This window comes from Cornus florida, unplaced genomic scaffold, assembly GCF_030987335.1.
Source record: "Cornus florida cultivar Cherokee Brave unplaced genomic scaffold, ASM3098733v1 CherokeeBrave_3.0.0_Hap2_Chr11, whole genome shotgun sequence".
Lineage (NCBI taxonomy): Eukaryota > Viridiplantae > Streptophyta > Magnoliopsida > Cornales > Cornaceae > Cornus > Cornus florida.
Genome location: NW_026775581.1, coordinates 134,049,673 through 134,075,121, shown reverse-complemented (window position 1 = coordinate 134,075,121; position 25,449 = coordinate 134,049,673). Strand labels below are relative to the sequence as shown.

The 25,449-nt window shown below is 40.2% G+C and overlaps 2 protein-coding genes and 1 pseudogene across 2 annotated transcripts; all 3 read left to right on the top strand.

Annotated features, from left to right (window-relative positions):
- The first annotated feature begins 6,678 nt into the window (after window positions 1-6,678).
- LOC132282187 (receptor-like protein kinase FERONIA) lies at window positions 6,679-10,485 on the top strand (annotated as a pseudogene).
- Window positions 10,486-10,487: 2 nt separating this feature from the next.
- Window positions 10,488-13,089, top strand: LOC132283692 (probable receptor-like protein kinase At5g59700). Its single transcript, XM_059785690.1, has 2 exons — window positions 10,488-11,542; window positions 12,758-13,089. Exons 1-2 carry the CDS (start codon window positions 10,751-10,753, stop codon window positions 12,878-12,880), a joined length of 915 nt encoding a protein of 304 aa, XP_059641673.1. The 5' UTR covers window positions 10,488-10,750; the 3' UTR covers window positions 12,881-13,089.
- A 4,284-nt stretch (window positions 13,090-17,373) lies between these two features.
- LOC132282186 (putative receptor-like protein kinase At5g39000) lies at window positions 17,374-20,029 on the top strand. The gene is made up of 3 exons (XM_059783804.1): window positions 17,374-17,468; window positions 17,552-17,904; window positions 17,990-20,029. Exons 1-3 carry the CDS (start codon window positions 17,374-17,376, stop codon window positions 19,279-19,281), a joined length of 1,740 nt encoding a protein of 579 aa, XP_059639787.1. The 3' UTR covers window positions 19,282-20,029.
- Window positions 20,030-25,449: the final 5,420 nt, after the last annotated feature.

Sequence of the window (25,449 nt, the reverse complement as noted above, 5' to 3'; positions counted from 1 at the left end):
AAAACTTGAAACTTCTGGTCAATTAAGCTCAATTAAGATGACTATGGCATTGATTTTCTAATGTTGCAATCTAATAATAAACAACAATATGTTATATGTGTGTGTATATATATATTAGATAGGATTGCTATTATGATTGTTTAAAAAACAGCCTGTTGCCTAACGTATAGGCACCAATGTAGGATTCTTAACAATAGTATAAGTAATAATTTGCATTCTAAAAAGGCTTGAGGTTAACAAAAGGGCACCGAGAAGATTGTTTAAAAAAATTCGGATACTTGACAATAGTATGAGAAATATTATCCATCCTAGAAGGCTTGAGGTTAAAAATTTATAGCATTATACCACATAATGCTCCTTCTAACCTTGAAAAATGATAAGCCAATCGCAACAAGCTCAAGTTCATTTTATGGTTCTCTTTTTGAGTAACTTCAAGGCCCCAACAAAAATCTTCTTTCTTAGCTTTTTGGGGAGTTCAATTTCCTATCTCCAATATTTTTGTTGAAAATTTGGAGATACTATTGATTCATCATTTCATTTGATTAGTTGGGACAATAAAATTTTTAGGAATGTTACTTGGTAAAATTTCTTGCACAAGTAGCATTTTCATGAAAAGTTAATTTTCATTGAAGAATTGGAATTTATCTAGGTTTACTCTTCAAGGTATCAGCCCCTTACCACCCAAAGGGAGGTAAGGGGTTCAAGTCTCAGAAGAGACGTGTGTGTGAGTACCAACTAGGAAAAAAAAAAAAAATTTCTTGCACAAGTAGCATTTTCATGACAAGTTAATTTTCATTGAGGAATTGGAACTTATCTAGGTTTACTCTTCATGGTAGACCTGCTCAAAGCCTATGATACCCTTAGTTTGCCTTTCCTTCTTTGATGTACTCACCCTCTTGAATTTTCCCTCAAAATTTATTGATTGGATTTCCACAAGCATCTCCATTGCCGGGGTTTTTTTTTCTATCCCCTACCTGTTTGTTCTTGCCACGGATTCCCTTTCTGAAATCACAAACACACTCACTTTTGAGAACCCTGATTTTATTTTTCACTGGAGATGCCAAGCTGTGAAAATTTCTCACTGGACATTTGCTATGATGTCTTAATGTTCAGAAAGGGTGATTTTAATTTAGCAAGAACCCTCAAAGAGTCCACTGATACATTTTCTGATCTTTCTGGACTCAAAGCTAACCCAAACAAGAGCCAATTTTTTTTTTCAGTAATGTCCATGTCCATCTCCAATATTTTTGGAAATTCCATTGGCTTCCTCCCAGTTAGATACCTAGGCATCCCTCTGATTTCATCAAGGCTCTGTGTTGTTGACTGTAAAATTCCCATAGACAAAATGCTTGCTAAGATATCAAATTAGACCAACAGGAGCATCTCCTTTGCTGGGAGACTCCCAACTCATCCAAGTTACCTTACTTAGCATTCATTCCTTTTGGACAAACATTTTCATTCTTCCATCCAAGGTTATCCAGGGCATGAACATGATCCTACAAATATTTTTGTGGTTTGGACCTTCCATGCCAAGGTTCAGAGCCGAAGTTTCCTGGGAACAATGCTGCAGCCCAAAGAATGAAGGTGGTTTGGGCATGCCTAATCTCTCTACATGGATTAGAGCATCAATCGTGAGGCATATTTGGTAACTTTTTACAGATTCTTCCCAAAACATATTGAAAGAATGGACTGATATTCACTTAAACACATAAGCTTTTGGTATTTGAAAATCCCTGGCAACTGTTATTAGTTTTGGAGAAACCTACTTCGGGTTAGACACCTAGGTGTCATGGGCTTAGAGTTTCAGCACCACTCTAGCTACTCCCGTGCGGCACTAATACGTTGCTTTTACTCCTGCAAATACTTGGTCAGCCTAACTCCTATACACACCTTAACCAACACACTCCCCTTGTGCGCTTACTAGTGTTGTAGTGGCCCTCACCCTCTCCTTACTTGGCTTGCACACTCACACCCACTAAGGCACTTCAGTTGGCAAGGAAAGAACACTTCTATTACTTCAAAGAATGCTTTGTACAAGGCTAGCACTCCAACTCTCTACAAGGCTCTCAAGACTCACTCTAGGACTTGTTGGCTAGAAAATGAAGTCCTACTCCTATTTATAGGCATCCCCATCCCTAATGGACAGCTAGGATGCATTCTAACCGACGGTGGAGATCAATTCTCTAGAATCTTCTCCCACCTTCTTCACACTTCCATACTTATCCACAAATATCTATAACATTCTAAAACTCTTCATACTACTCCACATAATTCTGGAGAACTCTAGAATATACTACACATATCTAGAATCTTCCACACAATACTAGACAGCTCCGGAAGACTTTAGAAACTTCACTCGCCATGCAGCGTCCTCCTCAGCGTCTGCGTGTCGCCTGCGTGGCACAACCTCCATAGGCGGGGCGTGACATTCTCCCCCACCCATTTCCGTGACGCTCTCGTCACGGTTTCTTCAGCTAATCCAGCCTCTCGCAGGTCATCAGCATTTGCGCATATGTCCTTGGCCCAAACGTACGAGCACCTTTCGGGAGATGTGAGGTCCTCACGAGCTCCATCGTGTTGACTGCCACCTCTGGACTCTCCTTCCTGCCTACGAGCGGCACCATGCATGCGGCCTTGCCTTCCTCGCCTCCAAGTATCATCAACGTACCAAGGCATGGTAGTGGCGCGGCATTGTTCCTGTCCATGAACTCCAGCCCTAGCACCATGTCGTGGTTGTCCATCTCTGCAACCTGGAAGTCGGCCTTGCCCTTCCATCCTTGCATGCATAGCTCCACCTCCTTGCACACTCTACTTACGCGTGCCTCTTCGGAGTTGACTGCCTTGATCCAGCCCTTCGTCTTGCGCATCTCCATGCCAAGTCGTTGCGCCTCCTCTGGGTTAATGAAGTTGTGTGTGGCGCCCGTGTCCACAAACGCTTGCACGGCTTTGCCACCAACATGCGCATCCACATAGCGCACCCAGCTACCTTCTTTGCCTTGTCCTTCTTCTTGGTGTCATGCGCTATGCTATTCAGCATCTGCATAGCCCCCATGCACCTGTCTTCATCGCTGCCCGCATCGTCCATCTTACCCTTGCCCTTATCTTTCACAAGGGCACTCATGGTCTTCTTGTTAGGGCAGTGTCGCAATAGGTGCGGCCCTTCGCACAACTAATACTTTGGCAGCTCCCACTTGCCCTTGTCGCGGTGCTCCCTTTTGCCACTAGCCTTGAACCTCTCTCCATGGTCCTTGCCCTTATCATGGCGTGGACGTCTCTCCTCATCACTGTGCTCATCATCACTGGACTTGGGCGAGCCCTCTTTCTTGAAGCGCCGATCTCCCCCACCTTTGTCGTGGTCCCTCCTGGGAGACGTGGCCCTCTTGTCATCGTGCCTAAAGTCTTCAAGGCGCTCCGCTATAGCCATTGCGGATGCCAAGTCTCTAGGCTTCCTCATTCTCAACTCTGTGGCTACCCAAGACTACAACCCATCAATGAACAAGCACACGCATTGCCACTCCGGCATCTCTGAGATCTCCAGCATCAAGTTGGAGTACTCCTTCACATATTCCCTTATGCTGCCCTTCTGCTTTAGGCGCCTTAGGTTGATCATGGCGAGGCCCTCAACGCACTTAGGGTAAAACTGTCTCTTGAGCTGCCTCTTGAACTCCTCCCATGTGTCAATCGCTCTTACGCCTCTACCGGTGAAGCGCTGCCTCCACCATAGAGCGGCAGTGTCCGTGAGGTATATAGTGCTCGTCTGCACCTTCTCTTCATCGTCCTCGATCTCCGTACACTCGAAGTACCGCTCCATGTGCTAGAAGAAGTTGTCAATCTGGCGCGCATTTTTTGCCCCATCATACTCCTTGGGCTCCGGCGCCTTCTTTTTCCTTGGCTTCACCACGACCTCGCGCGCCTGCAAGAACTCCTTCTTGCACTCGGCAATCTCCATGCGCAAGTCGTCTACCCGATCATATAAGTCCCTTTCCTTCTCTTATGCCTTGTTGGCGATGCCATCAATCAGCTCGTAGAGCTCCGCCATCATTCTCTCGAGCCTGTTAAACTTGGTCTCAGTGTAGACCAAGTGTGTAGCAAGCTTCTCCTCCAAGCTCTGCTCCAAGACGTGGATTTGGTGGTCTTTTCCGCTAGCCATGTCTACTCCAACAAAGCTCCCTTGACGAATCGGCTCTGATACCAACTGTCACGGGCTTAGAGTTTCAGCATCACTCTAGCTACTCCCGTGCGGTACCAAGATGTTGCTTCTACTCGTGCAAGTACTTGGTCAGCCTAACTCCCGTGCACACCTTAACCAACATACTCCCCTCGTGCGCTTACTAGTGTTGTAATGGCTCTCGCCCTCTCCTCACTTGGCTTGTACACTCACACCCACTAAGGCACTTACGTTGGTAAGGAAAGAACACTTTTATTACTTCAAAGAATGCTATGTACAAGGCTAGCACTCCAATTCTTTACAAGGCTCTCAAGACTCACTCTAGAACTTGTTGGCTACAAAATGAAGTCCTACTCCTATTTATAGGCATCCCCATCCCTAATGGACTGCTAGGATGCATTCTAAGCGACGGTGGAGATCGATTCTCTAGAATCTTCTCCCACATTCTTCACACTTTCATACTTATTCACAAATATCTCCAACATTTTAGAACTCTCCATACTACTCCACACAATTCTGGAGAACTTTAGAATATACTACACATATCTAGAATCTTCCACACAACACTAGACAACTCTGGAAAACTCTATAAACTTCACTCGCCATGCAGTTGCCATGTAGCGTCATCCTCAGCGTATGCGTGTCGCCTGCGTGGCACAACCTCCATAGGAAGGGCGTGACATAGGGCAGCCTATGTTAATTACATCACAGGATCAAAGATGGCAAGTCTGCCATGACATTTTTCGACAACAATTGGCTTGCTTGTGGGCACCATCCCTAAACAAATCCTTTTCCCTCAAGCACACCATTAAAACCATTACCCAGTCCCAACTACAAACCCATTGGCATAGTCTAGTTTAGATCTCTAGAGCGAAACAAAAACACTCATTTTTGTCTTTGGCTTGCTGTACAGGAAAAACCAAGCACGAGAGACAGGAGTGTATTGGAATTCCGAATGGAACCCAATGTGTGTATTCTTTGTCTCAGTAGTGCAGAGAGCTGTGACCACCACTTATCCAATGGAATTCTCTACAGTGTGGATTCCATATCAACCCTAATTAATATGGGCTTCATCCAATTGAAAACAAAAGACAAGTAATAGCAAATTCTTTGTTTGGAAATTAACCCTAGCAAATTGCTTCGTGTGTCATATATGGCAAGAAAGGGACACTAGGTTTTTCAGGTTGTTACCTCATCCCCTTTTAAAGTCTTGAACTCCATAATTCAGGCTTCGATACTGACTCTTCTTTGTCATTGTAGCAAGTGCCCTCCTGCTGAGTCGATTACATCCAATTGGAATCTCCCAAGTCATTTTTTTTTTCTTTCCCCCCCGAGTCATCATCTCTCCCACCTTTTTTCTAGGGGTTGCAGTGCTCATCTGTATGCCGCTTTTGATGGTCCACACACAAAAATGGCGATCCCTTGGCTCCAACAATAAAGGGTCCAAGACCGATCTTAGTCGAACAGCCTTATTGGCTCTAAGCCTCTAACCAAACCCCTTCTCTTGTTAAAGCTACAGGACACTTGTTTGGCTCAAGACTGACCCAGGAGTATTTTGGTCTTTTTACGGAGGCGTGCTATGAGGTTCAAGCCTCATCGAGGGAATGGTGTGATCGTTGAAACAATGAAGGTGTTTGGAAAATGGGGCTCGGATGCTCATATCATTGCTCTGGTTTACGTATATACTATATATTTTAAGGGAATCTTTTTGAACAATTCACTCATGAATAGAAATTGAAACCATTTTCTCCTCGTGCGGACGCTACTACACATGTTAAGGCGTCTAGTGCTCTCGTCCTCTTTTTCATTAGTTTTTGTATAGAAAACACGTACATGACGCGGAAAGTGAAATTGATGATTAAGAAGCAATTTTGCTACAAGTTCAATTATTTCTTTTGGATTGATACAGAGGGCATAACTAAATAAATTGTTACAAGTTCAATTATTTTTTTTGGATTGACACATAGGACACAACTAAATACGATTGAAACACATTTTGAGACATTGGCCGGTAAATTTGCAAATATATATTTTTTAAATTTATTATGTGGCACAGCTCTAATTTCAAAATTTATTGGAGTTAAAAAAGTAAAACAAAAAAAAACTTTCTCCAACTCTGACTAACTACAATGACTTAAATCAATTATCTCATGGAACTGAAATTTACCGAAACAAAATTTATGTCATGGAATTAACGAACTTATCACATTTTTATCTTTCTAGATAGATAATGTACAACATATATTTTATATATAAACACAGAGCAACTTCCATGAAAATTGCAGTCGGTCAACGAAGTGTGAGTCGTGTGACAGTGATATCAAATAATACTCTTTTCTAAACTCCTTTTTAATTTGGTGGAAAAGTCTGCCAAAGACTCGTAAAGTCTTCTTAATTTGGCCCAAATAATACTCTCTATTCCTCTCCTTCCCTTGGCAGTGGGAAGTAGTCTCTTCGATTTTACCCAGAGCAACAAAAAAGCAAAAAAAAAAAAAGAAAAAAAAAAAACCATGTACCGTTCTCATCTTAGAATCATCACCGGTGTCTATCTCTTCCACCTTCTTGCGTTTACCGGCGCGAATGACTCGCCTGTCCAATATTATCCGGTAGATGACATTGCCGTTAACTGCGGATCCTCTGGAAGTTCATCTGCTTTTGATGGCCGCGAATGGGTCGGAAATATGGGTTCAACATTTATTTCACCGAAAGAAGCAGAAGGCAAATCAATAAGCTCATCAACAACGGTCCACCAATCACCTTTTGCCGATCCTGTTCCCTACATGACCGCTTGGACCGCTTGGATCTCTCGTGCTCCATTCACCTATACATTTCAGCTCAGACCAGGTCAGAAATTCATCCGATTGCACTTCTATCCAACTTCATACCCTGGATTTGAAAGATCTAAGGCCCTTTTTACTGTTAAAGCCGGTCCTTATACCCCTTCTCAGCAATGTCAGCACTTCTCTTACTGCTGATGCTTTGGGTGTAAGTTATTTTGCAAAAGAATTCTGTTTGAACATCAAAGAAAGTCAAGTCTTCAACATAACATTCTTTCCGTTTAAAAGTACTTCGTCTTATGGTGATAATGTTTATGCTTTTATAAACGGAATTGAGATCGTTTCCATGCCTGCCGGTCTTTATTACACTCCAGATGGTGATTTGGGCGCTCATGTCGTTGGCAATAAGTTTTTTCGATACCATATTGATAATGACACTGCATTAGAGATGGTTTACCGGTTAAATGTTGGTGGGAAATTCATTTTAGCAGTAGAAGATTTGGGCATGTTTCGTATGTGGTATGAGGACAAAAAGTACTTGTTACAATCAAGTTTTTTACAAGTCAGTACAAGAAATATGATCACATACACAAACATACCCATATATTCTGCACCGCTTAAAGTTTATCAAACTGCATGGTCAATTGATTTGAACCAACAAACAAACCAAGTTTACAACTTCACATGGAAATTACCAGTAGATTTGGGATTCAGATATTTAGTTAGGCTTCATTTTTGTGAGCTTGAATCCATCATCACTAAGAGCGGGCAAAAAAAGTTTAATCTCCTAATAAACAATAAGTTTATTGAGATTGATGCTGATGTGAGCGGTGGATATGGGGTTGCAGCATACAAGGACTACGTGGTCATGATGGAAGGAGATCGGATGGAGTGCAGACGTGATCTAGTCATAACTTTGCAGCTGAAGTATGAGTCGAGCACTAAAAAAGTTTATGCCATCCTCAAAGGTATAGAGATATTTAAGTTGAGCAACCCCGACAATGGTCTCGCCGGTGTGAATCCTGTTTTCACAGCATATTGTCACGATCCGATTCCTAACGACGCCATGAGCATAGAAGATACGCATGCTGGTTGGCTAAGAACATTCATTGACTGGGAATGGTTCCAGGGAAGGGGCGTGCAGGACCACAGGATGGTACCTCTTCAGAGTTCAGGCAGGTCGACTCGGTTCAGTTCGAGGTGCTTGTCGCTAGTCTTGGACTTGACTATGAAGAAGGGAGTTGGCCATCCCTGCACAAACTGGTCGGGAGCTGGAGCTGTTCCCCTGACGAGGCCATGGCAGGCCGAAACCAGTCAGCATGTATCCTTGGGAGGGCAGGTCGTGGTGGCTGACCAGGGCGCTTGCGCGAGCTGAAGCAACGCCTTGGTGCCGCACGGGCCGTGCCGCTGCGCCAAATCTCTAGGCCCGTGACAAATGGTATCAGAGCAGGACTTGGGGAAAAGCACAGAGGTGTGCCCTCTTGTCGATCCGGGGTTCTTGAGAATGAAGACGGTGCACTGAAAAAGCGTCGGTGGGTAATCAATGCTGTTGGAGGAGAGCCTCCATCTCCCCATGAAGATGCGTCCTTTAAGCCGGAGGGCCGCGCGCATCGGATGGCCGGAGGGCCGCGCGCACCAAAGTTCTTGCAAGTTCAAGAGGCGTGCAAACCGTTGTGAAGGGCGGGTATCAAGTCAGCCGGAGGGCGCTTGTTTGCTCGGGGTGTCGCGGAGGCGGCATAACGTGGGGTTGCGTCCCGAAGAAGTGGGCGTCCCTTTAGCCCGAAACCCTATCATTGGGCGAGTGCAGCCAGGGGTTGTACAAGGAAGCGATGGTGGGCAGGCGAGCATACCACTTGGAGGAGACAGGCTTTGGAATGTTGGACGCAGCGGAGTCAGCGCCGCACTGCGACGAGGGCGTCGCAGGATTTGGGTGGGGGAGAATGTCACGATCCGATTCCTAACGACGCCATGAGCATAGAAGATACGCATGCTGGTTGGCTAAGAACATTCATTGACTGGGAATGGTTCCAGGGAAGGGGCGTGCAGGACCACAGGATGGTACCTCTTCAGAGTTCAGGCAGGTCGACTCGGTTCAGTTCGATGTGCTTGTCGCTAGTCTTGGACTTGACTATGAAGAAGGGAGTTGGCCATCCCTGCACAAACTGGTCGGGAGCTGGAGCCGTTCCCCTGACGAGGCCATGGCTGGCCGAAACCAGTCAGCATGTATCCTTGGGAGGGCAGGTCGTGGTGGCTGACCAGGGCGCTTGCGCGAGCTGAAGCAACGCCTTGGTGCCGCACGGGCCGTGCCGCTGCGCCAAATCTCTAGACCCGTGACAATATGCTCCTACATGTAGGACTCCAAGACTCCGAAAATTATTTTCAGCTTTTGGCAACAAAAATACGATTGCAACGGGTATATTTCTTGTACTCACTTTATTGAATTTCATTGTTTACCATTTAAATTGGTTAGAATCAAACTCTAGCAAAATAAAGAGCTCGTCGTCATTGGAAGCGGAGGAGTTGCACGGACGCTTCTCACTTGTTGAGATCCAGTTGGCCACCAACAACTTTGATGATGGACTAGTCATTGGTAAAGTGGATTTGGTAACGTGTATAAAGGGCTCATTGACAGGACAAGGTGTGTGGCCATAAAGCGTTTGAATTCGCAATCCAAACAAGGGGCTCACGAGTTTTGGGCTGAGATCAATGCCCTTTCTATGCTTCGGCACAATCATCTCGTCTCTCTAATTGGTTATTGCGATGATTGTCAGGAGATGATCCTGGTCTATGAGTACATGGTCCATGGGACCCTTGCTGACCATCTCCACAAGGCTAGTATAAATGGTAGTGGTAACTATCCTCTTTCCTGGAAACAACGACTAAACATCTGTGTTGGTGCTGCACGTGGGTTGGAGTTCCTGCATACGAGTAGCTGTGTCCACCACGGTATCATACACCGCGATGTGAAGAGCTCAAACATTTTGTTGGATGAAAATTGGGTAGCTAAAATTTCTGATTTTGGGTTGTCCAAGATGGACACTGCGAATGTATCGTGCACGCACATTAGCACTAATGTTAAAGGTACATTTGGGTATCTAGATCCAGAGTATTTTATGACTCGAAGACTGACTAAGAAATCAGATGTTTACGCATTTGGTGTGGTACTGTTTGAAGTGCTGTACGGGAGGCGGGCTGTTGATTTAACACTTGAGGAGGAGCAGCGGAGTTTAGCTCTATGGGCCCAAAAATGCATCCGAATGGGAACACTTGATCAGCACGTTGATCCCAGTGTGAAGGAGCAAACCTCACTTCATTGTTTAAAGGGGTTTGCCGAAATTGCAAACAAATGCTTGCATGATCAACCGAATGAACGGCCTACAATGGCTGAAATAGTGGCGGGACTTGAATTAATTACATTGGACTTTCAGGGAAGGACCGACTCTTATATGGAGCAAGAGGTTAACAGTGTTGGTGGGAATGAGCACGAGCAAACTGAATGGAGTATTACCTCGGAGGATTCTCCCCCCAATTTCTGAGCATTACAGTGTAACTCCTATGGAGGTAACAAATGATATCATGTTGGTGGATAGAATTTCTCCTAGAAGGAATAATGGACCATCATGGGGGTCGCGGTTGTGGGGCTCCGCTTTGGCGTAGAAAGAGACCCTCAAAGAGAAAAGGTTATCGGCTGCCACAAGTACATTGTCATCGTTTCTCATTGGCAGAGATTGGAACCGCCACAGACAATTTCAATGATCGCCTCCGAATAAAAATGGGGAAGGTTTACGAGCGTTAAATAGAAAACATGGGGAAGGTTGCTATCGAATGTTTCATGGCCAATGATCATTTCTATGATAATTTTTGCACGATGTTGGAGGTGCAATCCCAACTTCAATGCATCAATGTGGTGTCCTTGGTGGGGTACTGCTATGATGGGCATGAGATGATCCAGGTGCACGAATACATAGCCAATGGGAGCTTATTCGATCGTCTTCACAATACCAGGAATATAATTCCTCTGTCATGGGAGCAGAGGCTCCAAATCTGCATCGGTGTGGCACGAGGATTGAACTACCTTCATACAGGTGTGAGGCAGAGAATTTTCCATCGTGATGTGAAGTCTGCTCACATTCTCTTGGATCAAAATTGGGTTGCAAAAATTTCAGGTTTTGACGTATCCTTGTTGGTTCCCGAGGATGCCTCATTCATCTTCACAGAATGTGTGGGTACAGTTGGCTATATGGATCCAGAGTATTGGGAAACTTGTCGATTTACGGAAAAATCTGATGTTTACTCTTTCGGCGTGGTGTTGTTTGAAGTGTTGTGGGCTAGGAAAGCAGTATTTGAAGTCGGGATTGCGCGTAAGCTTCTAAGCACGTGGGCCATAGAGTGCATAGAAGCAGGGTCAGTTGAACAGATCATTGATCCATCACGGACGGGGAAGATATTGCCTCTTTCTTTGGACGTGTTTGTGGAAATTGCCAGGCAATGCGTGCTTAAGGACGGAATCATACGCCCTCTAATGACTGATATTGTGCGCAAACTCGAGCATGCTCTGGCGCTGCAGGAAACTTTTGTTGCTGCATTGGAGAATAAGGTAATCAACTATTCTCTCTCTCTATTTTTTAAACCTAAACAATGTATGAATGTTTAGAAGAGCACAAGTATGACCGGCAAAAGCATAGGCCTCGGGCAATTTGGCAATGAAAAAACTTACTCGAATAAAGGGCAGAATTAAGGCGGAATTAAGACGGATACAGATCAAACTTAAAATATTGCTTAATAACAGACATTTTTGTTGTTGGAGATAATTGCATTTTGATTGACTTATTGGTATTAAAAAAAAAAAAAATGAAGGTAAGGTAGACCAGAATATCATTCTTTTTCTTTGAACTCACCCAATCAAAAATCCTCTGTTTCTCAAAGAGAATAGAAGAAATTATACTTTTATACAAAATCTTAATTGAATTATAGGTAACGATCAATACATTCACTTTAATTCTATATCTACATGTATGTCAAAATCCTAACAACAATCTAATTTATATTATAGATATTTGGATTGGAATTGATGAACAATCAATGCCAATATTAGTATTTATTAGTATAGGTAACATTAGGACGGACAATGCACCTTTTATTTTATTGTATTTTAAACTGAACAATGACAGGTAGGTTGTTGAATTCATGGACCCAATACCCAAGTCCAAATGCGATGGGGGAGATGGTTTATAATTTAATCCACTAAAAACTATATATTGTTCACCACACAGTTTGATAAAATTGCTGTAACAATGTATTGTATGGATTGGGAGCATGTATGCGCTTGTCATGTTGTCATACCATCAAGTAAATTGATATAAACTAATATTGTTACCACAGTCACTCATGTCATCACCGGATTCTCGACTCAGCAGTCCTTGAGGATTGCCAATGTTTAGTGACAAACCTGATCAGAACGAATGTTCCATTAACCATTGTTGACACCAAACTTGGATAATCCAACTACTTCGTCATCTGAAATTCAGAATCCTTCCGGGTTCCTAATACCACTCCCTAAATATTTTACTTTTATTTTATTTGTCACTACACTAATACTAAAGACAGTTGATTCTACAATATTGGTTTAAACCTTATAATAAGAATTTCATAAATTTAATTGCTTTGGAGAAATGCTAACAGTTTCTGACAATTTAACCAATGTTTTTATTGAATTTCTTAATTATGTATCTCCCTCAACTACAGGTAGCATTTTGCAATTTACATACATTTTAAAATATTCTACCAAGTATTTTTTACATTTTTATTACAGGGACGAGTAGACGCAACCAACTATATTTCACACGAGTTATTCTCATCAGAGTGGCATCCTGAGTACAACAGTTATGACTCCTCAACACATTTGCGATCCGAGGATCTCTCTGGTCCACGCTGAATAACTTGTCTTCTTGTAGGCTACTTCGAGTATCAGAGCTCCGAGAAACTTTTATGTTAATTTCCTCAGCATACATGTGCCTTGTATCTTGAAAATGATTTTAATTACATTGGAATAGATGGGGTATTGGTGTGTAGTGTATATGATGGTAATCCTATAAATTACATTTGTGCTAACAGATATATTTTACTAAAAATAAAAATATTATTTAATTAGACTTTATTGTTGTTTTTGTTTTTATTTTACTTTTAATTATATATTTATAGCAGAAAAAGTTGTTACAACTTCAAAGTTTATAATTAGGGAACCTAATGGTGAATATTAAAATATGAAAAATATCTCTAATTCTTTCTCTCTCCACCCTCCTCCAGTTCCGTTGAATTCCTTTTAGACATATAACAAAGTTTATAAATAAGTGAATTTTATTTATTAATTAATTTATTTTTGAATCCGTTTGTTTGGAAAAAATTTCGGGTATTTGGTTGTCGTAAAATATTTACGAAAAAATATATATTAAAATTTAACATGTCCTGCTCAATGGACTCGACCTCAACCTCGACGTAAACCTTTATCAAATACCAACAAAGTAAAAATAAAAGAATATTTTACTTAAAAAAGACAAATAATTTCAAAAAAGAATATTTTACTTTGAAACAAACAGAGCCTAAACGGTGGATGTTAACTTACGAAAAATCTCTTTCTTTCTTCATCTCCATCCTTATGTACGTTTGGATATGATAGATTTGGAGGGATAGGAAGAGACGAGAAAAGAAAAAAAAAGAAAGGATAGTGAGAGTGTGTTTGGTTGGTTAAAAATGTGAGAAAAGAAAGGGGATTTGGAGGGATAGAAAGAGAAAAGAAAAGAAAAGAAAGGGGATTTGGGGTGTGTTTGGTTGGTTAAAAATGTGAGAAAAGAAAGGATATGGAGTAACTAGGAAATAATAAGTATTCTTCCTTATTCCTCATTTTCTATCATTTTACAAATGATAAGATAGAGAAAGAAATGATAGTGCTTAAGTATTTTTTTTATAATTCTGAAATTACTTTCAACAATTAGAAAAAAGAAATTATTATTCCAATGATATTCCATTTAGAAGGATATGATAGTAATTTAATTATTATCTTTTTTCTTCCCTCTATTATATCCAAACAAAAAATACTATCATTTTTATTTTTTTCTCTTTCCTATCTATCCAAACATAAATTGAGATTATTGATATCATGTATTTTTCTTTTATTTTCTTTTTATTTCTCCCTTAATTAATACTATCATTTTATTTCTATACTCTCTGTAGACTCTGTGTATCCAAACAGGTGGATTTATTTATTTTTTTGGTAAGGTTTAATGGTGAATGTTAAAATATGGCTCTTACATATTTAGTTCTGTATATGTTTGTGTTAATGAGTTTAGGGCACGTACGCACTATGGATTCGAATGTTTGTGTTAATGAGTTTTAGGGCACGTACCCACCATGGGTTGGAACCTCTCCGCTCCCTGTTTTGTTCCTACAATGTAATGGAGAATGGGTTCAAGAAAGCATTTCCAGTATCCTATTTAGGCAGTGTTTGGAACGAATGGATTTGAAGGGAATTGGATTTTAGTGTCCTCCTCAACCAATTAACCCAAAGGTATTGACATTGAGATCATTATATTCAACAGCTATACACAGTTTAAAGAACCAAGAGGATGATAGAATTCAGTCTCATACTCAAATAGTACTACATTTTAGCTCATGTTTCAATTTGGGAAGATTTCAGTTTGAAAAAATATAGAGTTTGGGTTAATTGGTTGTGGAGAGACTAAATAGAGAGAAAAATCGATTATACAAATGTTTAGCAAAGCTATATTAATTTGTAGAGTACATGCACACATCTTGTTTGGAAAAATGCCTCAAAGATACAATGTGCATGAAGTCCTCATTATTGTGCGTTCTTTAGCCTACGTAGTGCACAGGTATGTACAATCTTGATATTAAATCCACTTACTTATGCGTCTTTTATCTTTATTATTGTTATTATTATTTCTTTGTTTTCATGTTTAAATAAGGCAACTGGTATAATACTTTGACCAAGGCTTTCAAGTGATCACATGACAATATATTAGACTAATTTTTTTGTCATTCAAAAGAATTAGCTATACAATAAGCAAAATGCAACAAAAGACATCTTTCAAATTATGCCCTGAGGGAAAAATTGGAGAATATCAAGCACTTAAGTTGAAGGGTAAATTAACACCTCATCCTGAGGTTTTCCAAAAGTCCCCATAGATAGAGAATTTGATTTTAGCTATCACTCAGACTCCCAAACCTTTACTCCTTATACAAACATCCCATCTTGTCACCTGCACTTGGCGTCTGAGTTCTGACTCCATTTAGTCATAATATCTATAATCATTAAGATTTCTGGTTTCAGTAAATAAAATTTTTTGAAAATTTTTCGGTCAATCGTTTAGTCAATTTATAGATCTTAACACCATATTTTATATGCAACTTTTGTGGACCAACCAAATAAATTGGATGGAAAAGAAAAAAAGAGATCACTTGGATGCACATGAATATATATATATCTAAAGAATCCATATGTGACTTAGTGTATTTTATTTCCTTTCAAAATGAAAGGTGAAGAGTTGAAGTCTCCTCAAGAGCGTTATAAGTGTTTATTTACCTAGTTAGTTTGTTTACTCGTGACCACAAAATAATTAAGGATGGTGAAACTTCTGATAGATGAATGTGTACTTATACTAGGTCAGAAGTGGATTAATGATGATTTAGGACTTGGTAATCTAAGAATATACAGAAACCGTAGTATACCATGGGGTAGTGGTCAGTCAACAGCTTAATATCAAACGTCTTCTGCAAAAAAGAGACAATCAAAGGGGTCCTAATTTCCAAAGCAAGTAGTCTATATATTAGTATATATAATGTGGAGTAATAAAGTTCCATAATGATGCCAAAAGACTAGTAGGCATTGGCCCAAGCAAGAAGGACCTACCTGGAAGGAAGTGAAAGAGAGAAGCAAGAGGCAAGGAGGTCCACTTGTTTAATATCTAAACCTGTCCAAATCTTTCTCAAGTATGATTATCTAGAAAAACTTGTTGGCTTGACACATGCAGCCAAGTTAATTGAGTGAGCATAGCGTATGTACTAATTTTTTTTTTCTAGTTGGTACTTACACACACGTCTTGACTGAGATTTGAACTCCTGTCCTCCCTTTGAGAAGTAAGAGGCTAATACCGCTAAGCACCCATTGGTAGCTTCTGTACTATTTCATGGAAATAATAAACTTATCACATTTTCATCATTCTAGTCAAAACATATTGATGCAGATGTCGTGAAATTAATAATAAGAAAGCGCCAAAGGCAATCTAAAATACATTAACAAAGAAACTTCCTATGACAATATAGCGGTCAATTGCCTAATCTAAAAACTTTCTGCCCCAAACAAGGCATCTGCATGTGCAATGAAGTTTGTCATTGATGTGAAAGAATAAACTTTTCTACGTTGCTACTTTTTTGTGGAAAAATCTGTCACAAAGACTTGTAAAAGTCTTCTCAATCTTCTTTTCCAAGCAGATCTACATCGCGTACTCTCTCTCTCTCTCTCTCCTACCCCTTAGCCTTGTGAACTAGAGTCTCTTTGATTCTGCCCAGAGCACTAAAAAAATCATGTACCTTTCTCATCTTAGAATCATCACTACCGTCTTTCTCCTGCACCATCTTGTATTTACCGGTGCGAGTGTCTCATCTGTCTCCGTCCAATATTATCCCGTAGGTGACATTGCCATTAATTGCGGTTCTACTAGTAATTCATCTGCTTTTGATGGCCGGGAATGGATCGAAGATATGGGCTCGAAATTTGCTTCATCAAAAGAAGCAAAAGGCAAATCAATTAGCTCATCAACTGTCCAACCATTTTTTGTCGATCCAGTTCCCTACATGACCGCTCGGATCTCTCATACTCAATTCACCTATACATTTCAACTCAAGCCTGGTCAAAAATTCATTCGACTGCACTTCTTTCCAACTTCATACCATGGTTTTGAAAGATCTAAGGCCATTTTCACGGTTAAAGCAGGTTCGTACACCCTCCTTCACAATTTCAGTGCTTCCCTTACGGCTGATGTTTTGGGTGTAAGATATTTTGCAAAAGAATTTTGTGTGAACATTGAAAAAAATCAAGTACTTAGCATAACATTTGCTCCATCTAAACATAGTGTAAGTGATGATGTTTATGCTTTTATCAATGGTATTGAGATCGTCTCCATGCCTGCCGGACTTTATTACACTCCCGATGGTGATTTGGGCCCCCATGTTGTTGGCAAAAAAATTTTCCGATACTATATTGATAACGACACTGCACTAGAGATGGTTTACCGCTTAAATGTTTGAGGGAGATCCATTTTGTCTGTAGAAGATTTGGGCATGTTTCGAATGTGGTCCGACGACAAGAATTACTCGTTACAATCAAGTCTTTTACAAGTCAGTAGCACCAATATGACCACATACACAAAAATACCCACATATTCTGCACCATTTAAAGTTTATCAATCAGCTTGGGCAATAGGTTCAAACCAACAAATGAACCAAGTGTACAACTTCACATGGAAATTACCAGTTGATTTGGGATTCAGATATCTGGTTGGGCTCCATTTTTGTGAGCTTGAACGAGCAGTCAAAAACAGTTTGATCTACTAATAAATAATAAGATCGTTGAGACTCATGCAAACGTGATCAGATGGAGTGGTGGGAATGGGGTTGCAGTATACAAGGACTATGTTGCCATGATGGAAGGTGATCAGATGGAGGGCAAGCATGATCTAATCATTGCTTTGCTGCTCCAGTATAAGTCAAATACCGAAAACATTGATGCAGTCCTAAAAGGTGTAGAGATATTTAAGTTGAGTAATCCGGACAACAATCGAGCTGGTGTGAATCCTGTTTTCACAGCACATGCTCATTTATCAAGGACTCCAAGGCTCCAAAAATTGGTTTTAGCTTTTGGCAATATAAATATGATTGCAACAGGTATTATTCTTTTGCTTACTCTATTGAATTTCATTGTTCACCATTTAAATTGTTCGGAATCAAACTCTGGCAAAATAAAATATCTCATCATCATTGTATGAGGAGTTGCACAGACATTTCTCACTTGTTGAGATCCAGTTGGCCACCAACTACTTTGATGATGGACTAGTCATCGGTAAAGGTGGATTTGGTAATGTGTACAAAGGGCTCATCGACAAGACCAAGTGTGTTGCCATAAAGCGGTTGAATTCAAAATCCAAACAAGGGGCTCACGAGTTTTGGGCTGAGATTGATGCCCTTTCCAAGCTTCGGCACAATCATCTCGTTTCCTTGATTGATTATTGTGATGATTGCCAAGAGATGATCCTGATCTATGAGTACATGGCCCATAGGACCCTTGCTGACCATCTCTATAAAGCTAGTAGAAATGGTAGTTGTAATTCTCCTCTTTCTTGGGAACGACGACTCAATATATGTATTGGTGTTGCACGTGGGTTAGACTTCCTACATACTAGTAGAGGTGCTCATCATGGAATCATACATCATGATGCGAAGAGCTCAAACATTTTGTTGGATGAAAATTGGGTGGCTAAGATTTCTGATTTTGGGTTTTCCAAAATGGACACTTCAAATGTATCATGTACCAACATTAGCACCAATGTTGAAGGCACATTCGGGTACCTGGATCCAAAGTATTTCATGACTCGAAGATTGACTAAGGGATCAGATGTATATGCGTATGGTGTGGTATTGTTCGAAGTGTTGTGTGGGAGGCAGGCTGTGGATATAACACTTGAAGAGGAGCAGCATAGTCTAGCCCTATGGGTCCGAAAATGCATTCAAAAAGGAACTATTGATCAGCTTGTTGATCCCAGTGTGAAGGATCAAATCTCACCTCATTGTTTAAGAGGGTTTGCAGAAATTGCCAATAAATGCCTGCATGATCAACCGAATGAATGGCCTCTAATGGCTGAAATAACGGCGAGACTCGAATTATTTACATTGGAGTTGCAGGGGAGAGGTGACTCTTATACAGAGCAAGAGGTTATCCATGTTGGTGGAGCTTTTAACGAAAGCGTTAAATGGAGTATTATATCAAAGGATTCTCCTTCTGTGTCTCGCCATTACAGTATACCTCCTTTGGAAGGAATAAATGAAAGCAGGGTGTTAGAGAGTATTTCACCTGGAAAAAAGAAAAATATGGAACTTTGGAGAAAGAAAGATGATGGTTTTAATCAGGGACCGTGGTTGGGGTGGCGGTTGTGGGGATTGTTTTTGCATAGATCGAGATCTTCAAAGATAGGCTTACCCACTGCCAGAAGCACAGTGTTGTCGCTTTTCACTAGCAGAAATTCAAGCCTCCACCAACAATTTTAATGATCACCTTATAATTAGAAAAAGTTATCATAGTAAGGTTTATGCGGGTTATATTGAAAAATAGACGAAGGTTGCTATCAAACGGTTCGAGAGAAGTTATTCTTATAGTTGGTTTTGGAGGTGCAGTCTCAGCTTCAATGTATCAATGTGGTGTCCTTAATTGGGTACTGCTATGATGGGCATGAGATGATCCTGGTGCATGAATACATGGCCTGGGAACCTATTTGATCATCTTCGCAATAGCAACTATAATAATAAACCTCTCTCATGGAAGCAGAGGCTCCAAATCTGCATTGGTGTCGCTCAAGGACTGAACAATCTTCATACAGGTGTGGAGCGGAAGACAATTATTCATGTTGACCTAAAGCCGCACAATATTATCTTGGATCAAAATTGCATTGCAAAGATTTTAGATTTCAATTTATCCTTATTGGTTCCAGGGGAGCGCGATTTCATCACCACAATGCTTTGCGAAGAACTTCGCTATCTCGATCCAAAGTATCTTCATACCTCTCGATTTACGAAAAAATCTGATGTTTACTCTTTGGGTGTTGTAATGTTTCTAAATTTTACCATTTTTCAAAGTATCTCCACGGTGAATGTAATCATTTTGGGAATGTGATATAATAATTGTATTGTGTGCCGAGTGAGGCCATTGTATTTTTATATATTTCAACAGGTTGTAGAGCGACTTTTTTCCGTGGAGGTTATGCTGAAATTTTATATATTTTATTAGTATTATTTGGTATCTTCTTGGGTCGTTACATATTTGGTATCAGAGCGAAGGTTCGAAAACCAGTAGGACGACGAGTAGAGGCCTACCTAGGGTTATGTAGAAGGTGGATTGCATTGTTTATGTGTTTATGTGTTAAAGTGTTTGTTATCTGAGAAACATGCTTACTTGCTTAATTGCTTATGTGTTTACGATTTTAAAAGGCATGCTTATTTGCTAAGTGTTCATATGCTTACGTGTTTAATTGCTAAAATGTGTGTTATATGGTCATGACGATAAAATATATAAATAATTGAAAACATATTAATTATGATAAGATGACAAGTGTGATTTAAGTGGTAATGGCAAGTAGTAGGCACGGTGTGTGCAATTTATTTTAAATGATAATGTGGCAAGTAGTGAGCACAGTAGGTGCAAGCATGTCTCGTATGGTATTGTGACGGTTATTAGGTATGATTATGCAAGTATTTTTTTTTAATTGAAAGACGGAGTGTTAAAAAAAAATAAATTAAATGATAGGACACGATTGTATCATAGTATGGGATACGGTTATTATATATATATATATATATATATATATATATATATATATATATATGTATACATGTATAGGAGTATGGGGTTGACCATAGATGGTTGTGTGGGTTTTGACCTAAGTAGGCGAGTAGCTCGGTTGCTCTAGGGTTGTTTGGGGTACTGGTTCTTATCGAACGAATAGCGCGGACTTCTAGCTTGTGGATCGAGCTATTTGGTATATGATCATTCTGATCTTTTTGTTGCATTTTGTGCAGTGCTTAGAGCACGACTTTAGAGAGGGTTCGTATGTCTTGGCACGGTGTCTATGTGGTATATGAGTTTCATATGTTAGTACATGGGTTTTATGACCAGAAGAGTTAGGTGTATGGAGTAAGGGTTTCGTGGGAGAAAGGTGTGACCTTAGGTGGTTTGTGTTTGTGACTTGGGTCACGGTTTGGTGCCGAGGTTCTTTTTGAACCAGTTTTTGGTGGGTCTTATAGGGGATTGCTTGAGTCACGAGTGTAGTCTATGGGTTGTAGACGTGTATTTTGAGTATTCTGGTACAATTTAAAGAATCATGTTGGTCATAGTTGTTAAGGGGATTGTTGGAATCTATAGGTCTAGGGTGACGTAGGCATTGACTAGAGTCATGCCAGTGCCGGATGTCCGATTGCAGGATGTGGATCATTTCGTGGTCTTGTAAGAGTCTGGTTTGTTGAAGAGTGATCCTCATTTTGGAAAACTACAGGAGCGAGACTCTCGGTGAGTTGATTACATAGCACGATAGATGAGCAGGGTTATAGGTTATTACGATTGTTGAGAGAGTCTCTAGGTGAGGTATAGTGGTCAGTTTTAGCTGTATAGTGTAGGGTTGCACGATAAGGCAGGTAGTATGGGGTCATTGAAATGCTAGTTGTTTGAGGATCCGAAGAGGTAGACTGATGATAAGGATAATTGGGATGAAGTTAATCTTGTAGGTTTAGTTGTTAGCCCCATTCGACTTTTGTCGGGGCTAAGGGTGTTCTGAGGAACGGTGAAAAGGGGAGGTGGTGATGTTAAACTTATGGTATAAAGTTTTCTTGTTTAGATGCGTACATTGCCTAGAAAGAGTGTGTAATGTTACCGATTTTCCCTACTTTCTTATTCGAGAATTTATTTAATTTTTCTGGATTATTTTAATCATTATCTCGTTTTGCGTGCCATGCGGGCCCTGAGGGGCATTTGGGTCATTTTCCTGAGCCGAGGGTTTTAGAAGTGTATTTTAATCATTTTAAGTCAATTAGAAGTGACGATGTCATTTTTAGAATTTTTCGAAAGTTGGGACGATTTCCGGACTCGGGAACTTCTTCCGGTTTTCTCATTTTAAGTAAGGGGCATTATTGGCATTTCACATGTGTGTGTGTGTATTTATATGTATTCCTTGAGAAGATATTTTGGGGGTAGATGTGTCATTTCTATGGAAGACCAAGGGTAAGGAGGTAACTTTACCCAAATCTAGTAGTCCGCAAGAATTGGACAAGTGGCACATTATTGGCCTTGGAAGCAAAGTGAAAAATCAACCCAATTTCCCCTTCCTCTTCATTTTGGCCGAGAACCCCCTCCTCCTCTTTCTCTAGTTTTCTTTTTCCTCTCTCTATATTCCATATCTATATTTCATATATCTCACATATGTTTCAACCTTGGATTTGGGGAGATTAGAAGGTGTTTTTGGTGATGCCATAGAGAGGAAGTTGATGAGCTTGGGGAGAGCTTCCATTTGGCATCCATATTGCTAAGGTTTTGAAGATTTCAAGGCTAGGGCTTGCTAAGGCCTTGTTTGGCTAATTATTTTGAGGTAGGGAAAGTTTAAATTATAAAATTCCTATGGTTTTAGTGAGTTTTTATATGCCTTCTTGCATGATACTTTTGAGGTTGTGTAGCATGTTTATTTTTTTGTAAATTTTGGTTGTAATGTTAAGCATGAGTTGTGATGATTCAATTGTTGTGGGATGAGAAAATGATAGTTTCTTGTATTGTGCCAAGCATGTTATTTTCTATGAGAAAATGTGAAAGTATGATCTATGTGATAAATTTTTATGTTTGGATGTTTGATATGATAACTTTGATGTAAATTATAATTTGTGTATTAATGAATGGTTGTATGACATACATATTCTTGGCATGGGGGTGAGTTAAGAGGATGAAGGTTGATGTGGGAAGGAAGGTTAGAGAATGAGATGGTGGTTTGTGTGGTGAGCCAAAGTGATGGTTAAGAAGGTTTTATGAGGTTGGGTTGGAAAGGAATAGAGGAGCATTTGCATTTCATGTTTGATGGTAGAGTTATGAATTGGTGAAATGTATGTATGATTGGCATGACTCAAAAATCCCATGATCCTTTTTTCTTGATTCCCTTTTCTTTGGTTGTGGCTCACGGGATTTTTAGAAATGTGATTTAGGCTTTTCTCTACTGAGCTGTTGAGCTCACCCTATTATTATTAACATTTTCAGGAACTCGGAGGTGAGCCGGGGAATGATATGCATCCGTGGGCATTGATGTAGTTAGGAATTCATTCCATTTTAATTGTAGTAAAGCTATGTAAAATTTTGGCTATGGAGGCCTCAGTCTTGTATTCAATTCTTTTGAAGTTGTATAAAATGAGATTTTGTATGACTCAATCTTTAAATGATGTATTGGGCTTATACTCGGTTTAATTGAAGGTACGGGGTTTAACTATGTTTTTACACTGTTATTGCAAGATTTGGGATGGGTTTGGACTATAGGTAAGGTCACTAGGGACCAAAGGGGTGCCTATAGGCATAAGTGTACATTTTTAAGTTTTCTGGGCTATTTTCAGGTTTCTGGACTTTAGGAACCGGTTCAGCTTTTGTGGAACCGGTTTAAGGGTGTTTTTGGTTTGCATTGTGGCATTCTGTCCATGTGGAACCAGTAGCAAGATTGGGAACCGGTTCTAGCCCTCCAGTGTATATTTTTGCCTTCACAGATTTATCATCTTTGACCACTTAACTTCGGACGGTCATAACTTCTTCGTTTTAAACCCCAATAGGTCATTCTTGAGCCCATTTTCAAGGATTTTGAGTTGGCTTTCCAATGAGATTAACCTTATCTTCAAATTCCATTCATGTTGAGAGTTGTAGTGGTTTTAGTGGGACAGTGTCGGAATTCACCTTGAACCGGTAAGGGCATTTTTAGGAAATCATATATGGTGACCATAGAACTTCACCGAGTTTCATGGAATGACTAGAATAGTTGTTTTAAACCTCATTGCACTAGTTTAGGGAAGGATTATCCTTTCACATTGTATAATGACCATATTACCCCTAGCATGTCCTCGGGTTCAGGTAATGACCCGGTTAGCGATCTGGACCCCCGGTTTGGGTTGTTACAAATTTGGTATCAGAGCTTTAGGTTCGAAAACCTATGGACGATGGGTAGGGTTAACCTAGTAAAGTTAGAATTGGGCTTGATGGCATAGTGTGCTTATGTGGTTATTAGTTGTTTATTTTAAAAGCATGACTTATTGTTACGTGCTTATGTCCTTAAATATTAATATGTTTATTTCATGACCATACTTGGTACGTGCTTATGTGTTTATTACTCATTGGGTTTATTAATTGTCGAATGTTAAAAAAAAAAAAAAAAGAAAAAAAAAAAGAAAAAGAAAAAATATGATTTGTTGTTATTTGATGAATGTGGAAGCATGCCTAAGTGTTAATGCTAAATGTTTATGTGCAACTACTTGTATGAATAAATTTGACTAAAGCATGCTTGATTTGCTACGTGTTTACTTGTTGATTGTTACTGTTGATGAAAGTATGCTTAATTGACCATGTGCTTAATTGTTAAGTGTTTAGTATTATTAAAAGCATGTTATATAAGTTCTTATTACAAGTAATTGAGCATGAGTTATGTAAGGCATATTGTATGGGATGTGATAACTTCATTTGGAGCACGATAGATATGATCTTGTTTTAGAACGTAGTTGCACACTTAGGTTCATGTTGTGGTTGTTCATCCACTAAAGAGTGGATGTATGCATGACTTAGTGGTTTCGTTGTTGACGAGTTTGAGGTTTCGTGGTAGTGCGGAGTTGGGTTGCGGAGGGTTCTAGCCTATGTAGGGGAGGGGTTTGATCACTTCTGTGTTTCTGAATGTTTAGTTCTTATCGAACGAATGGTATGAGCATCGTAGCTCATGGATTGAGCTACTTCATGTATCCTTGTTCTGATCGTGTAGTTGCTTTTGTAGAACCGTGTTTGAGGACTACATAAAGTGATGGATCTGGATGAAGTTGAAAAGCAATTCAGGGCAATAGATGTACCTGATGATCGGTTGAAGATCACTTTAGCTACGTATAAGTTCGTTAGCAACGCTGCAACATGGTGGAAGACCATGACTAGCACACATGATATTGACAGTATGAGTTGGGACATGTTCAAGAATCTTTTCTTCGATAAGTATTTCCCGCAGACTAAGAGACGGGAATTGAGGACGCAGTTCGATAGTCTCAAGCAAGGTGACATGTCTGTAACAGAGTATGAGAATAAGTTCACTTCTCTCTCACATTTTGCTACGGATGTGTTAGGGAACGAGGAGGAGAAAACATGGCGTTTTGTGTATGGCATAAATCGTTTTATTAGGCTGGGGGTGACGTTTTTGGGATTAAAGGATTATTCTGAAGCGGTTACGAGAGCATTGATGGCAGAAGCAAAAGCCAAAGATTGGTAAGAATAAGTGGTATTGTGGGTTTTCAGGGACGGGGTACAGGTGTGGCTACTTCTTCCGGGAGGCAGGGTAGAAAAAAGTACAGAGGTGTTTCATTGTTTCCTTAGGAGTAGCGAATAACAGGTGTTACTCTTATTGTTGGTGCTTCTTCAGGGTCCTGTAGGACAAGTTTAGTGTGTTATCACTGTAAGCAGCC